The 17545-nt window shown below is 42.3% G+C and overlaps 1 protein-coding gene across 1 annotated transcript in view; it reads right to left on the bottom strand.

Moving 5' to 3' along the window:
- LOC128715523 (insulin gene enhancer protein isl-1) overlaps positions 1–17545 on the bottom strand; it is a 29152-nt gene that overhangs the window by 6088 nt on the left and 5519 nt on the right. The window contains exons 2-4 of the mRNA XM_053810430.1: positions 1605–1794; positions 1370–1500; positions 1044–1265 (exon numbers count right to left, since the gene is read on the bottom strand). Coding sequence (XP_053666405.1) covers positions 1044–1265; positions 1370–1500; positions 1605–1794 — 543 coding nt within the window. The remainder of the gene's footprint in view (positions 1–1043; positions 1266–1369; positions 1501–1604; positions 1795–17545) is intronic.

Raw genomic sequence — 17545 nt, 5'->3', positions numbered from 1 at the left:
ACAACAAACCACGGCCGGTGACAAGTTTCGGTCGATGTAGACCGTGTGTCTGGAGTATTTACACAACCGGAACATAAGTGGGTACAAGCTGATCGAGAATCAAAGCAACGGAGACAGGCAGCAAAATAAATACCGAAACCGGACATTTTGCGGTGTAGCGTGTGGGAGTGGGTGCCTGCTGAGGATGATTGGAGGAGTTGAGAGAAAGGCACGGCGACGACTCATCATCATCCTCACCATCATTATCATCCTGAGTTGAAGAAAGGGCACCCCAAACACGCCCTCCAGTGGATCGTTACTGGATCGTTGTGGTCGCCGTCGTCGTCAACCCGGACGTAAGTTTGTCATATGGTACCGCGGTGACAACCAAACGGTACGCTCGGCCGGATGGGTAAAGAAGCAAGGGGAAAGCAGCAGCAGACAATATTTGTCCATGAAGCACTTGACCATAAGCATAAAGCGATGCCGATCATTGTTACCGTTTGAGTTACCTTCAAGCCGCCCAGACACAGCCGATTGACTAATGCCGCCTGGCGGCTGGCGCAGGTTGATATGTGCTGGTATTTATTTGGGTATTTTTTGTCGCTGTTTCGCATTGTAGATTTGCCTTTGCCTATGTTTTTTTTCTCTTTATCATTGATGCCACCTGTCGTGCATGCGACGATTCAGTTTCAGAGCACGCGGCCCGCATAAATGCTTTCGCGTAGAATAAGGCGGGTGCGGCATAGTTGACTGGTTGTTTGTCAGGTTGATGGTAATGATAAGAACTGATTAGCTATGCAATCGATAACAATGCGAGGTGTCAAAGCGATCATTTGCATGAGAGTAGACCAGTTGTGCAGCATAGTTAATGAACGTTTGCTAGTGCAGACATTCGGAATCGATTGCTAATAGTTCTTCAATCAACGCCCTCAACCCCCTTTCGGTACAAAATTACACTAAACTCAGATTAGGATTTTTGCTGTGCAAAAAATGTTCAAACGCTACAATGGGTCCATTTATTCGTGTGTCTAAAAAAACATATATCAGATATGCTCACTCACCTGACATGGACCCCAGTTCACTAGAGTGATTATTATTGCTTAAGCTATTATTGTTATTATTGGTACTGTTGATGTTGTTGTTGTTGTTGTTGTTGGCATTGCCGCTGATATTGTTGTTGGGCTCGACGCCCTGTATGAGGCCATTTTGGGACGTTTTCTCCAGATGATCGTGGTCTTCCTTGCAGTAAAGCGAACCACCATCACGGAGCGCAAACTCATCACCTGTAGATGATAATGCAAGACCGTTAGTGTACGCCAATGGTTTGGTGAGAAAATTTGTAAAAAAAAAACCTCATGGGAGCACGACTTCACTCATCGATATTCACCTGGTATTAGTTGCCGAGCGCAGGCCGAGCATCGAAAGCATTCTATGTGGTAGATTTTCGTTTTGGCCCGCATCACGAAATCGTTTTTGCTAAAAGAGCTACCGCACTTATCACATTTGGTACCGAATAATCTGTATCGGGATGGGGGAATCAAGAAAAAGTCAAATAAATCCCGGTGTTGAAGCGCATTTCGGTGGCGTATGTGGTGTGCGTGTTGGCGAAACTCGAAACTTACCTCACATAATCTCGCTTGCAATAGGTTTTGCCGTCACGTACGAAACAGGTACAGCTCTCGTCCAGAAATTGACGACATTCCTGACACTTGAGGCACGCTGCGTGCCATTCGAGGTCCGGTGCGACACGCAGGATGTATTGGTCATGAATCTGACCACCGCATCCAACGCACAGGGAAAGGCGTTCTTTTTCTGTAAAGCAAAACGTATTCTTTTTAGTACAGAGGCAGTATATCCGTTTTAGTACAACTGAACATTATCACACATTTTGAATATCCTTGTCAATTGTGTAATTCGGATTAATAAATGACGGCACCAGAGTTTGAACAGAACTACATGAAATATTGATTTGACATACTATTTATAATGGTTCTCAACGTTAAAGAATTTCTAAATCAAACAAGTACTAATTGCAGAAAATTGCTTGAAATAATGTGACTTTGGCAGACAAATTTAATGTTTCGTTCTTTAATACATAAAGTATCTATCGGTTACTACAATATTATTTGCATGTATATTATAATGTTTTTCGTTTTACTGTGAATTTGAGATATTTCTATCATTGCTTCTCATATTTTCACGTCTTGAATCGCAGTGGAAAGGGGAAATTCTATAACTTTTTTTAAAAATACTCTTACACATTTAGAACAATCCTTTACATCTTTATCAACAATCCTAATATAATGCAAGAATAAAAATGCAAAGCAGTATTTTTTGGGCAATGTTAAATTCGATAAAATAATAAAAATCAACATATTGTCCAAATAACGAGAGCAATGTTATTTAAAGCTACCTATCAATATGAATATTACGTTTGTATCGCATTGTAGTTGCTGTTTTGTTCAGCACAAAAATTTGCGGAACAATTTCCTGCATTAAAGCGTAAAATGATCCTCTACACATCACAAGTATATAAGCCCGCTCGCACACTACGATTTTACTTTGTAGGCGGAGCTAGCACGATGCATTTCACGCACACATTCGCATGTGCTGTACGCTCGAGTTCACACACACTACTACATTGTGCTATGTACAACCGCTCCCGTACCGTACATAACAGCGTTACACACATTGAGATTTTTAAACCGTTGTAATTTGGTGATATCTTGGTCACAAAACTTTCATAGATCTATCGTTTTTGTAAACAATTCACCTACAAATATTAAAACAGTAATGCATAAATCCCAAAAATAACATGAATCATTATTGGCGCTTTTAAATTTCATGAAATATAGTTTCTTCGTTCGAGGTAATGAAGTTGGAATATTGTAACTCAACTCAACTAACTCAAAAATTTAGTCTTATAATGCTTATAGGTATTTTGCAAAATATTTTCATACATGTTGTATAGATTACATCATCAGACTCACTGGAACGTACCATATGCAAAACGTTATATCAGCAGTCAGACATTCAAGGGTCTGCAGCTCAGTATTGTCAGACAAAAAAAGGGGACACGCAATTGTGGCATGTTTTTTTGTAACATACTAGTACCTCCATAACACACAAAGAAAACATGCTAATTTCTGTCAGGCGATGCGAATGCACGAAACCTTCTCGAATGGTTTATACTTCCTGATGACGGACCGATACATAACTACGGCCACGATAGCGAGGTTTCATGGAATCTCGGGCAAGTATACGACCGCTGCTAATAATCGACGAAAGTGTTCTCATCGGAACTGTTTCTTTGCTACTCGCTGAAGCTGAACCACAGGCCTTGGGAAGTGTACGACATCATCGAAGTTTGCCATCATTCGACGTACAGCTCCGAATTTTCCGAGGTTCGAACGATAACCCACCCCCCGTGTCGGTCGTTTTTCCCTTTTATCTTTATGGCGGAAAACACTTAAGCTAGCAAGGACCAACCAAGGGGCCTGCGCTCAAAACTCAAATTCTTCCGATCTCAGCGGTCCGCCCTTTGCCAACTTCCCCAATTCCACCCAGTAGATTCATTCCGCTGGGAAGTTCCCCCTAAACCCAGAACCCAGAGTATTCCCCCAAACCCAGAAACGAACGAATTGGGACTAGTAGGGAAGCAAATCTTTCCATCAGTCTCCGATCCACTGTGTGTCCATTTATTGCTGCGGTTTTTTAAGTGGAACGAGAAGATTTTCCCTCCAAAAGTCGTACAACCATTTTCCATTCGGCTGTTCATCAACTTTGGGCGCCTACTTATACTCTTCAGCGACAGAATCGGAGAGCTCATAAGCGGCTTTGCTATAGCTATAGCAAGAGCTAAGGCATGAATTTTCAACAATTATTGTTATATTTTTCATGTTTAGCAAAAACGAGGTGTGATAAGAACTTGTTACATAGAAGACTCACGTATTACGATTTTTACGAGTAGCCAAATTTAGAAATAAAATGAAAGACAATGAAAATTAAAAAATTAACTTTCATAATTGCACAAAATTTAGATTTAAGTTCAGTTAACCCTCTTCTATCTAACTTCACCAGCTGCAGTGTTATGCTGTAGGTTGTTTTACATACAAGTTGTATGAAAAGTGAAATAATGCGTTCTTCATCGAAACAATGCTCAATTAAAGTACATATCATTTGTCTATCAACTTCATAAAATGAAAAAGTATTGAAAATATACTTCCTTCATTAATTTTTTATTTGAATTGTAATGAAATTACTCTCGTAAAAGTCAAATGACGATTTGTGTTTATCGTTGTTTTGATATTGACTGACGTTGACGTCCAATACTTTCAACACCTACAGAATGTCTTTGATGGTTCGGGAATTTGGTTTATTTTCTGCGGCTGAAATTTTATGCTTGGCTGCTGTAGCTGCTAAAGTACTTGGTGAATTTTCGTTCTTCTGCGGGTAGTTCTTAAAACCTAACTACGCCAGTGTCATAAGCCAGTGTCCAGTGTCACAAGCACTTTAATGATATTGATTTTAGGCGCGTAGTCAAAGCCCGTGATAGGACTTCGCTATCAAATAGAAAAATTAAGTTCCAAAGGTCATAATGATCGTAATGCAAGATTTTGTTTATTGTTAGAAGTATTTGCGTAGTATTTAGGTTTTGTTATGAGAAAAACATGTTAAAAGGACTGCTTCTTACAAAAATGAAAATGTATACTATTTATATAATTACACAAAATACTTAAAGATAAACAAAACTCTAAATTCATTCGCGATCGTCCGATTTTTTTGGAATTCCTACAATTTTCTGCACAGACACTAACAAATGAAAAACAAAACTGCATCAGACAAGAAGTAGCTAAACTTCTTGATAAATCCTTTTTTACAACAAAAAAACCTTTTCCCGCTCGGAGAAGGATGTTGGAGCCTCTTAAAAAGCTTCGTTCCTCCACGTTTTATGATAAGATAAATGGACATCACGATCGTTTAGGATACCAGCGTTGAACCAGAGCCAAGCAATGGTCAAACATTAGTAAAGCTGTTGCGTCAGTTTACCGAAAGAGGTTGCGGTGAAAAAAGCGCAAAGTAAAAACATGCAAATGATGGTGTATGCTAGTGAGTTTTTTTCTTTGATGTAAAATTGTTGCATGAAATAAGGGAAACAGTTCTTCAGTATAACAAAAAACCATCTTTAAAATAACCTCCATTAAAATTAAAACATAAAGCAGCACCAAGCACACTGCTGAGATAATGGGTGTAAGTTCCAACACCCAGTAGGCAGATGGTATTAAAATTTGGACTTCACTAACTGATTGTACATTGCTTACATTATAACAAAAAAAAGAGTAAAAATGAAACACCTGCTTCAAAATGAGAAACAGTTTAATTATCGTGGCGCACGTGGTTCCGCACTAACAACTTAATACGTTCAAATTATTCGTTCAATTAGTGGCAGCATTAAACTGACACCACACGCGAAAAAACGATGCCCAATCAACAAGTACAGCATCATATGGTGAATGATTAAATGGGTTTAAATGTTTTGGCAAGTATTTTTTGTTGTATCCATTCTGTACATTGCTATGATTGAATTACCCTACATACGTTGGTTTGCATTCCGTGGAGTTTAATATTTGTCCATTAGCTTTAAATAGCTTGAATTCGTTTTCGTTTTGCCACACGTTACACATTACGCATTTCTGCGGGTTCTGTCCAGTTTGGATGATAAATATTCGTTGTTTGTACGGGCGGAGTGTTAAATTGTGTAATTTTCTCTATAATTCGTTGAATCTACAAACCGCTTCATACTCAACAAAACACTGCAACTTTGAATGATCTTCCGTCACTTTGCCGAAATAAGTTATTCAATCAAACGCAAAATCGAACAACGCTGATGCGTCGAATGAACGTAAAGAACTCCGCCTGCAAATACCACGAGCGAAACAGGATTCACGGCACAACACAATCTTCAATTCTCGCTACCGAACTGGCTGGCACGGCAGAGTGCTGACAGGCCAACCAAGGAGTCATACGGAAAACATCAGCCCGGCAAGCAGCCATCTTCATACCGGTTTTTCTTGCATCAACTACATTGACCAAACGCGTACCGTTTCGTCCACAAAACCGCTTTGGAAGACTTCAAAAAGTTCGTGCCGACAGCTCACGAGCCGCGTAGCCTGTGTACGAGGCTCGGTAGGATAAAACACGTCCACCCAAAAATAACCATTTTGCATATTTCATTCCTCAATTGGCTCTTTAGTTCGTGGGGCGTGTGCGTTTTTCGGGAAGTGTAGCGTAAATGTTTCAAAGCTATTTGCTTTTCGCCTCTATTCGATTTCCTTTCGCAATGAAATATTCTATTCCAAACCCGCATGCTCTGATGGTTGTTGGTCACATCGTTATGATTTTGAAATGAAAGTGTGGTTTGTAAAATGTGCTTGAAGAAAAAAAATATAGTTACAAGAAACAAATGTAAGGGAATGCTGCATGAACAACAACAAAGAGGGACACAAATTAGTATGATCGCTGTATGCTTCCACATCATATCATGAACGTTTACAAAATGAGACAGCCTAACAGCTGATAAAAATACAAACAAAAGGTGGCTTTCGTTTCCAACACCATTCCATCTCATCTCGCTTTTAATTCGCGCCTAATCGGGCATTTGCCGCACGCGCCTGCTTTTCATGGGGCAGAAAAGTTTGATGGTGATTAATTTTATATTCCCTCCTCCGCGGTATTCGCCCCGTTGGGGGTTTGTACACACACAGCAGAAATGTCAAAGTGACAAAAGTCTTCTCAACTGGTACCTTTAATAAAAACTCAAAACAAACTTAGAAGATCAAAGTAAGCGAATTGTACAAAGAGGAAAATTGTATTCGATGCACAAATTTTGCACCAAATAAAAAAAAACGCGAAAGATAGATCGCTGGCAATAAAGCCAAATGGTAAATGGTAGGCGGGACGTGGGCCAGAGCGGTCCAAGCCCAACAAGTCGTCTAGTTCGTCAGCTAGGACGAGTAAATTTCTCAAGCCGTAAAGGCTTCGCTGTGTTGCACCACGGAAATGCTTTTTGCTATCGGTTTACCAGAAGGAAAGAGATAAACAGCAAAGAGCAATCTGTAGACGGAGAGATAAACTCCAAAAACAGGCAACTTGTTAGGTTAATTTGAGAATGTTTTGTTACTTTTTGGTTTGGTGCTGTTAGTTTGCTGTATTGTTTTATTGTTTTTAATTTTGCCGTGCCGTGCCGTGTGTGTGCCACCCAAAAACTGCTCGATCGTACCGTACCTTGATCCTTGATGAATCGTTTGCATCGTTGCCCGAAAGGTCTCGTCGATCTTTTTGTTCTGCCGTAGCGACCGTCGCCGTAGCCGACGACGCCGTGGTTGTCTCGTTTTTATTACATCTTTATGACCACTTTTTATAGTTTTAGATGCGTGTTGCTTCAAATGAGAGACTCGGTGTGATGATCGCGCGTGTGCGGAGTTTTTTTCCCTTACTTCTCTCTAGTATTTATACCTGCTATCACCTCGAATCTTACTTCTTGGAGATTTTGTTGTTTATGGAGCGCACTACTAACGCTCTTTGGTATAAGTATAACTACTAGTCACTTTCGGTCCAATGCACCAGCTGTTGGGTTTTTGCGGGGCGACTGACAGCCAGTCAGCTCATCATCGGCGCGTCAGACAGACGGCGAAACGTCAAGGGATGATGTAAAACTGGCGAGTCGGAACCGGGCCATAGTCGTGTGTATGTGCGTGAGTGTGTGCGAGACAAAATAATTAAAAAAACAAAACGGGAGAAATGCAACCTCCCCCCCCCCCCCCGCCCCTCCCCTCCCCTACTCCTGATAGTCCAGTGCCACCAGTAATGCGATAGATTGGTACAAGATAAACCGTTCGGTGTGCGCGGACTGGGAACCGTTTCTGACAGCAAAGGGTATAGGAGTCAGTGTCGTTGATGCCTAAGCCGGCTTTTCCTACCGGTACCGAAACGATGCCCGGGTAGACAGTAGTGTTTATCTAGTTTATTACGGACGCCTGTCCGTCGACGAGTCGCGCGGAGCAATCACGCGGTTTTGTCCTTGGTTGAGGCAAGAACCTCAAAAAAAACGGCGACGACGCTCTAGCAACAGATAGAACGAACCCAGCATCCCTAACCACCGGCGGCAAAGGTCAACGAGGAAAGCTGCCGGTCTGGTTGATGGTTGGTGCCCGAACCATCGTAAATATGTTGTTTGGTTTGGCTTCCAACCCAGGCGCCGTCATGGTCATCGATAACTAGCTGTGGCTGCACCTCCGCTATGCATCGATGCATTTCTTTTCTATGCTGGTGCGTCTTTGTGTGTTTTTTTATTCCTTCATTGTTTCTTTGGACACGGCATGGTCCCGGCATCCCGATGCAAAGGAACTATGCTGCTGTACCGTTCCAGCGTTTAGATGCTAATGATGATGAAGACGATCGATTACAGTAACGAAACTGAACACCTACAAAATGTGTCACCTCGGAAGAAGATCGTTTGCGAGTTGGAATTGATTTGAATATGGTTATCTTTCATTCGTAACTTTCGCTTGTTCGTGTCGTTTCGGTGCTTTTCAAAGAACGCTTTGCACCCTTCGGTAACACTGCTGTCTCACGGTTTTCCATTCCAGCTCGTGCTGTGAAGGAGAAAGGTATCGTTTCGAGATAGTAATTTGATTGATAATGACACCATTAATGCAACGGGATATCCAAACACACGTATCTGAACAAAACGTTATTGGCTGTTACCTGTGTATTCTATGGTATTGTGTAATGTAGTACTAAAGAAATGTTAAAAACAAATACACAATAAGCCATCGCTCACTCTTGCAGGCCATCAAATCTCGTTCGAAGATCATGTATTATATCTAGTGATAGTATTTTTGGCAGCTAACATCAGCTAATTAGACTCCACTGCCTGGGAGTGCGCTGTTTTATTTCTTTCGCTGTTGATTGTGTTTGTAACAAGAAACAGTTGACTGAGTTCGAATATCTTTTTGAGTTAAGTTTTCATGGCGAGAAGACCAGCCAGTGTATTTGGTGGGACCAGTTGACAAAGGTATATTATGAGCTTCTAAATCCAAACGTAAAGATCGTCGAGGAGTTTCAACGAACAGTTCAGTTAAAACTAACGACCACAGCACGCTGAATTTGGACAATGCTATCAGGATGACCCATCTCTTTCGAACGATACAAATGGGTAAGACCGAGTTTGCAATTCTCTAAATAGTGCAAGTGGAACATATTTAAATAATGTGTAGAGCTGGCCTTTCCTTGGATGAATGTTTGAAAATTTGACAGAAGTAGTATCTTTTTCTAATTCATCGATATATTTTCCGAAAAGAGTAAAAATAGTAAATGCATGAATGAATGTAAACATGTTCAAACATGTAAGATATTTTGCTTTGATATAGAATGATGGAAAGGAGAAGCTTCTCAAACCAATGCCAGCAAAGGACAATTGAAATTGGTAAACGAAAACAATAACATCGAAAATCTGCTAACAGATCATTCGCCAAAGACCCATCCGTTGAAGTACTTTTGGAGTTACTGATATCAAAAAAAGCGACCAACGAAGATTCTAAAGGTGTTGAAAGCATGGAATGATTTTTCTTCATATATTTACAATGAATTACTATCTTCCGAAGGATGAGGTCTTCATCTTGCGGGTAGACTTACGAGCTAATGTCTTGCATAGTACACACTCTGTTTTTCATTTTCGGTTAATAATCAAACAACCGACTTATAGATTCATTAAAACATCGAAACTAAATTAAATACACGGTAAATAATAATTTAAGGCAGCCAATTTTCACTTCTTTGTCATATTATCAATTTGATAACAAAATAATATGCATTTTGAATAAACATTATTATGGTGTGGATCACCTTTGATATAATTCTCTTAGAATACAACCTTGCACATAACGAACGAAATACTGGTAAAATAATAAAATTAAACTCGTTATAAGCGGATTGACTGCGCCCGAGTACAGCCGGGATAAGGTGACCTTTCACTGTTTGGAGAAGGAAATGTCTTCAAACGAATGTGTATTGTATCTTAGATTAAGTTACTTTTAATTATAAGCGATACGGCCTGGCCGGTCTTCTTGAAAAAAAAAAGAGGATTGAATGCACCTAAAAATTGAAATTCGACGCAGTAATTTTTGAGAAGATTATTCAGCAGAAAGGCGATGATCGCACAGTATGTTTAAAACCAACCGGTCAAAACAGAGCATTTTGTGGGACGCTAGCAAATTCAAGAAACGAGTGAGTAATCGCTATTAATGACCCAATCAACCACAGCAGTGGTGACACATTGAAAATGAATGTCTGTCATCAAGTGGTTGTGGATGACGAAAGCAACGTGGTTGTTTCCTTTCCCATCGTTCAATCAATTATCCTCACACCGAGACGCTTTCCGGGATGTGTGAGGCAGTGTTGAGTGAAGAGAAAAAACATAACCACTCCAAAGGTAAACGATTAAAATTGTAAACAATCTTTCTTTCAATCGGAACGGCGCCATTCGTACTCATCATCAACGAACAGAAAGTTCACGCTCGAGCTAGAATATTCTCAAGGCAAAGGAAGGCAAACGGGACAAATATAGCAAAATAATTGAAATATCTAAACACGGGCAACGGGAGAGGAACGAAAAAATATTCCAAGGAGAAAGTCAACGATCTGGTGATTTTTTTTTTGAAAACCAGAATAACCGTTCGACCAATGAACTACCCGTGCTGGATGGCAATAATTCTCGTTTAATGGATTAATAATTTGTTATAAATTATGCTGATTTGCCGGTAGTTTGGCTCGGTTTTTATGACCATCCATAAATCATAAGAGTCGTCTCGGGAAGCTTTCGAATCCGAGCGTAGCATAAGCGCTAAGCGAATTTCGGAAGCACTTTGGATACGGAGCGGACAGTAGAATACATTTTATGGATACAGAGGATTCAACAAATCTAGCTCCTGACGGATATGAGTAGCTCATTACGAACGATTTATTAGGTTTTCATGTAGGATTGTTCTTTTATCTTAACCATAGCATCTGGGGGGTTTGCTATGAACCGTAAATTGAACACTCAATATCCCTTGGCCAGATGCACTTTGCTTTGAAAATAACAGAAATATTGAAGATAAGTTACAATAATAAATTAAACACACAGACTCTCATCTATAACGCTGCAATTGAAAAAACGTGTGCATAAATGAGAAGAATTTTTAAATGATCGTGTGTAGGTGATCCATTAAAAAAGATCAAAGAAAAATGCATTCGCCCCCGGTGGTGCATGATGCAATCCGTGCGGCAAGCTGACCTTAGCGTGACCATGCTAGAAGCTCCTTGACGTCGGCGATTTTTCGCCACCTATCTGCCGCACAGCTCAATGTGGAAAAGTGTGCTGCTTCTTCCTTAATCAACCGTCATCTCTCTTCTGCCTTCTAGAGTTAGCCCGCGACTGAGAGTATTCTCCGAGCCGGTGGTACACTTTAACGATCATCAAAGCGCATCGGCCGAGTGGCAATGAGTTTCGATCGTAAGTTGGCGTTAAAATATTGTTCAACTTCGAGAGGGGCACATCACATCAGCAGATGTGGCTGATCGCGTTGGGGCACGATACCCACAGCAATGTGTATGCAGCTCATGCGTATCTGGCTCAGTTATTGCCGCGAATTTGCAGCGAGTTTGGAATCGTTTTCTCCCGAGAGACAGTCCCCCACTCGGGCCGCGGATCGATCTCTACCCTTGTGAATATTTGAAAAAAAAAACACAATAAACCAATACAAGAGATTCTCGCGTGTGAGGAACAAATAGTTTGTTGTTCTGCGCTATGTTCTTCACTAAATCGCCATTTAACCATTTCCCTACATGGAGTGGGACATTGCACTCTCGAGCATTGTCAGTAAAGCCCTGTTTGGCACTTGGGCGTTGGATCAATCTTTTTTCTGTCCGGATTCTGTCTCAAACAAGCGCTTTCCTTTTCCGTCAGGGAGACTGTTTTGTTTGAAGCTTTGTTTTGTCGTCCTCACACCTAGCGGTGCTATAAAATTATAAATTTTATAACACCCCGTCTGAACGTTTCTACTTTGCCGTATTCAAATCGCATTCCAACTCCATCGCCACTGTCTCAGCAGAATTTTGCCCAACAATTCTACACATTGAATGATTGTTCGCTCTCATCAACAATTCATCCAAGATGATGAATGATTTCGATTGTCCCTGGCCACGGCACGGTTACACACCAGCGCAAAACCTACCAATACTATACGCCCGCGCTCTTTCGCACATGTTTAAAATGCGCTTTTATTCGGAACCACTACCATCGTAAACCGACTTCATACAAGGTGTTAGTGTCCTTGGGAACTGATGATACACCCCGGAGCGGCATCATCCAGACACTAGCGCGTATGTCACCAAGACTCTACCGTGCCGATGTGCCGATTAATGTTTGCCTTTCCGATTAGCGAGTATTAGCCATGTGTGGAGGGCCAATTAGCACGTGCGATCATTACCGAACGCAAGCCATCAAACGCCATGCACCTGTGAAGCCCATGCGGTTTCGGTTGAGGCAAAAACCGACCCAACCCAGACCCCAACTCTGCATCTCCCGACACCGGCGAGGCCATAGGTAGCGAAGATAAATTAGCGAATATCACCGTGTCGGGTGATCGTGTCGCGATCGTCTCTCGCGTAAGCACTTTCGTCACCGGTCACCGATCCACGCCGATCCTTCGCACTGTCATGTCGCCCTGTCTGGTGGGCTTGGAACTTGGGCGAAGCCATAAGTCAGTTCCAGCTCCGGCTTTAAGAGCAGAAGCGGCAACGGCAGCCAAACTTCAAACTGCTATTGCTCACCGTGAGGTTCGAGCATTTATTTATTTGTTGGTTTTGTTTTGCTGTTCCGTTCTTGTGCCCGCGGCACTCGGTCTTGTACTCGGTGGTTGCTGGCATGCAGCACACATCCCATACCCATGGCCCGTGGAGACCGGTGCCTAGTTTTATTTATCGCGTTTCTGTACCGCATCGCATCGCCGGATACATGCAAAGCTGGGAAGATCGTGCAAGGGCGGCAACCGCAGGATGGAAACGACGGACGGGAACGGGAACCACGAACAACCACGACTGATAAGCAGGCATAAAACAGGACGAACCCGAACCGAAAAGGCGACTTTGATCTTTTGCCTCGGCCACGGATTTTGCGGCATGCTGCTGCGGGATGCTGGGAACGCGCGTATAAAACAGAAATCGAACGAAATCGACGAAAAAGAAAAAGGGCGATGATGAAAAGCGGAGTAAAGAACGGCATGAATAATGTCTTCCATCATTCTGGGTAGCGGCGCGCAAACTGTACGCTGCGCACGAGCACGCGGGAGAAAAACTGATGAAGTACCGACAGGCATTACCAAAACCGACCGACAACACTGGGAACCGGCCACGTGAAGGCTTGTATGCTTCGATGTATGTGTGTGAGAAGTGGTAAAGAAGCAGCAAATTTTCCCCGTACATGGCGGAAAGACGGTGAGAAACGGTGACAAAAACATCATTTGGTTTTGAAACTGTATATAGGCAAAGGATGGGTTACCGCCTTGGATATAAATCTTCCCGCTTCCCTCGGTACTGGTCCGGAAACTGGCACAGAGGAAACAGAACACTTTGATAATACACTACAACACCGCCCAACACGATCAACAATGGGCGATAATTTACGATAGTGCAAGGAAAGGTGTACAAAAAAGACAGTTAAAAATACATTTATTAGCTTAAAATGCATTTTATTGAAAATAATTTGGCAAATTTTCGCACCTCAAAAAGTCAACTCATGCACGGTAGTTGCTGCTGCTACCAAGTGTCACTTTTTTTCACAAGTTGTAAAAAAAAATCACCTTCAACATCTTTCAAATCTACTGACGTAACTACAGTAGCACTTGTTGGGATCGATCAAATATTTTTTTAACACAAGTGTGAAAGCAGACCTTACCACACGATGGCTTGTTAGTAAAGTGCGCGCTCTCGATCCGGTTGTATCGACTATGGGAAAACGGTCCGAGCTAAAAACCACTACAACTGAACTTGCCCGGCTTGTATGTCTGCTGGAGAGATCAATCCAACCAACCAAGAGTCTTTAACAGGGCCTCCCAAAGTGACGTTGGAAGAGCTCCGCATCCCGAATGGTCGTGCATTCGGTCGCGTAAGGTTTTGTTTCATCGTTTGCTCGCTGCGCTTTATACTGCTTTCACACTTCGACATGCTAATTTATGAAAAATGTGACTCTAATAAGAAAGACATACATAATTTGTTTATAAATCTATAAAACCCGACCACACACAACGTGGCCGCGTGGTGGTGAAGCACTTGTTTCATCCACACTGTGTGGTAGGGTGGTGGGGTGGGATCTGTAAATCGGTACGGTCATCGTTTGGTGCTATTCGTTGCCATAGGCGTTATTTGTACGACGTTTCGTTCAACGACTTCTTCATCAACACTGGCTTGCTGACAGTCAGACAGCGTCGGAAGCTGTGGTCGATCGGCGGAAAGTCACACGCACATGCGACCGGTCCGGTGATCGCATGGTTCCGAAACTAGCTTGCTCCGATGTCGGAGATTTATTGCACTAAATTCGGAAGGTATAACAAACCAGAGGCGAAGAGTTGCCACGGTATGAATATGTTTGGTATATCCGTCTTCTTTCTTACACACGTTTTATTGATCGGTGACACATCTTTTGGTGAAATTGTTTCGTACTGTACACCTTCCGACAAACCGGGCGAAGTGATCCAAGCAGCCGAAGCAGAAGCTCAAATGGAGCCGCCACAGAGTTGTTATCGCGCACCGCTGCTTATCGCATTTCCGATTGACAGATTTCCGATTCCAATTCATATCCCTGGACCCTGGTGCCCTTTTGTAGAGGGAGAAAAGAAAAAAACAGCAACAACTCGAATTCTCGAATCTGCGGCAATATCACAGGAAGGCAAAACCAGCAGGCAAACGGTTCTCCAATCGATTCTGGGATAGACCGTTTGCCGGTATCTGAAGGTAACTTGCGAATCCAAATCTCCGCGTTGTTCTTTTTATCGTCATCGGAGACTTTTCTCTCTCTTTCTCTCTCTCACACACACTAACACAAACACACTCTGTTAACTCCCGACAACACAGCCTGCTTTTCGTTGCCGCCGTTTGTTGGAGCTTAATTTGCATTAACATGGCGGCAATTCCTTTGCGCGGTACGATCGCGGGTGATTGTGGTTTTCGTGATGGCTAAAAGTTGCCGGCAACGATCAGAAGCAAGCCAAATAAACAAAAAAAAAACGAATGCAAGACAGTAAAAAAACAAAACATACATATGGTGTACGCTGTGCTGTGAAAAGGTTACAAACAGGAATTAAAAAATCATACCCAGCTAGGACCAAACGTTGGGTGGGGAATCGGCGTTTCGTTTTGGAGCTTCCATTCTGTCTAGGAAGCCCGCGCGGGACGACATTTTTCAAGTATTCAACATCCAAAACGTTCATTAACATTATTTTGTGTTCTTACCAGTGAAATCGTGCTAAATATGGTGCAGCAGGAAAAATCATACAAATAAAATGGTGTCAAAACGGCTTCCACTGTTTGCGAGCCACAGCATGATAGCAATCTCCAGCCAATGCAAGACACCACGCCAGGCCGCAATGCATGGACGTTTTTGTAACGCTTCCTTCTGTAAAGGGCAAGACAAGGGCCAGGGCAAAAGGGAAACAAGGTATTTCGTATAGTCTTCTGCCGGTTTGATATCGTTTCGTGCTGTTTGCTACGTTCTCTTTCCTTTGTGGTACATGAATATGCCGCCCGACAAATAAAATCCCCGCCAACTAAACTGGCCCCCAACACGGAGCCCTCAACGTTAGTGTTTTTTTTTGTTTTTGTTATTTCCTCCCCAATAAAATAACCCAATGCGCGAAACAGGACAATCCTGGGTCCCCGCGACTTATAAGCGCTGAATGCCGCATGGTTGACCGAAATGGTCAAGGTACAGACCGCGGAGAAAAAAATCGAAAAGAACGGAACCGAACGAAATGGTAATCAAATTTGCATAAAACTGTGGTGGTGTCGTCATGAAGCGTTGCTGTTGCCTTCGTTTTTTACCCTCTTTTGCTACGCTGTCTTGCACCACCACGTTTGAATGCCGCTCGCACGCGGTGTGTATTGGTTTTTAATAAATTATTTTGCAAATTTATTTGGAAGTTAATAGAGGAATTTCGGTTAATTTATTTTGTTTTATTCCGCGCTGTGCAGTGTGTGGCGGCATTATGGTGTTGATTTTTGCAGTGTCTTTAAAGTTGGCAAATGGACACAGAATGAAGCACGCCGCCGTCACAAAAAGAGAGTACCGCCATATCGACCCGGCTAACATGTGAGGTAAAGCCGCATGGTTCGATCCGCACGGTGCTAAAAGAGCTTTGGGTTTGGGTGGCATTCTTATGAGGTAGAAGGATAGTGGGAGATGAAGGTCGTGAGTTCTGATTTTTTTCTTTCTCCTGTGTTTTATTTTGACTTTTTCGATCAATCTTCCCGATGTATCTCCTTTGGGTGGACTTCTGTCGCTTAATTCGATCGTTCCGTGTGATCAGTATACGATCGTGCGTCCCTGTGTGTGTGTGTGTGTGTTTATAATTATGGAAAGTGAATCGATCGAGATTAACGCTACTGTTACACAACAACGCCAACGTGGTCACCAATATGGACAGTCCGTCATCACGCGGGTAAACGAGATAAATCCGAAAGCTCACCCGCAAGTGCTGCCGAACAGCTATAGGAACCGGATCGTGCGGGGCACCTTCGATCGGATTCACGTCACGTCAGATTGACCAGCTGATTAATTCTTCTTCTAATATCGCTGCTAATGCCCAAAGTTCCATGAGCCGTGGAGATAGATTTTGTGTCAACGTTCATTCGTTGTCTTACGGGGTTTCGCGCGCTGCACGCGGCGCGGTAGAATGTTTGACGGTTAGTTGATGGGATCTGTCGCTGCCGATCGTGTCGTTGAGCTTGATTAGCGTACCACGCCGGGTCACCGGACAGAACTAGCGTGTGCAACATGCACCCGGTAGCTAGCAATTAATGTTATCCAATTAGCGAAGGTCATGTGCCATCAAGTCAGCGAACTATTGCCATCGAATATTTGACAAAAAATGCGAACTATGCTGAGGAAACTTTAAATTTTAGAACTTTCAAACTCAAATTATTTGATTTATTGCGTTAAATGCATCAATAAATCTATGAGAAAAATTCCTTCCGTAATGTGTATTCTAGCATCAACATTCTATTCTTCTTCCTTACATTCGAAAGCAAATACGAAACGGAAGTTGCTCTAACACATTTGGGAATTTTCTTACAACGAATAGGAAAAAAATCAATTGAAAAATGACAACATCAGGATGCAGCATCGTAAACAAAAGAACTTGCACCGGAAAAGTTATTTGTTCCGGTTCCGAAGTAGCAAATGCGCTGTTTCGACTCTGAATATCAAATTCCATTTCCCATCCCAATTTCAATTTAGTGTAAATAAAAT

This window comes from Anopheles marshallii, chromosome 3 (assembly GCF_943734725.1).
Source record: "Anopheles marshallii chromosome 3, idAnoMarsDA_429_01, whole genome shotgun sequence".
Lineage (NCBI taxonomy): Eukaryota > Metazoa > Arthropoda > Insecta > Diptera > Culicidae > Anopheles > Anopheles marshallii.
Note: the sequence above shows the minus strand (reverse complement) of the source record. Positions and strands in the feature narration are given on the sequence as shown.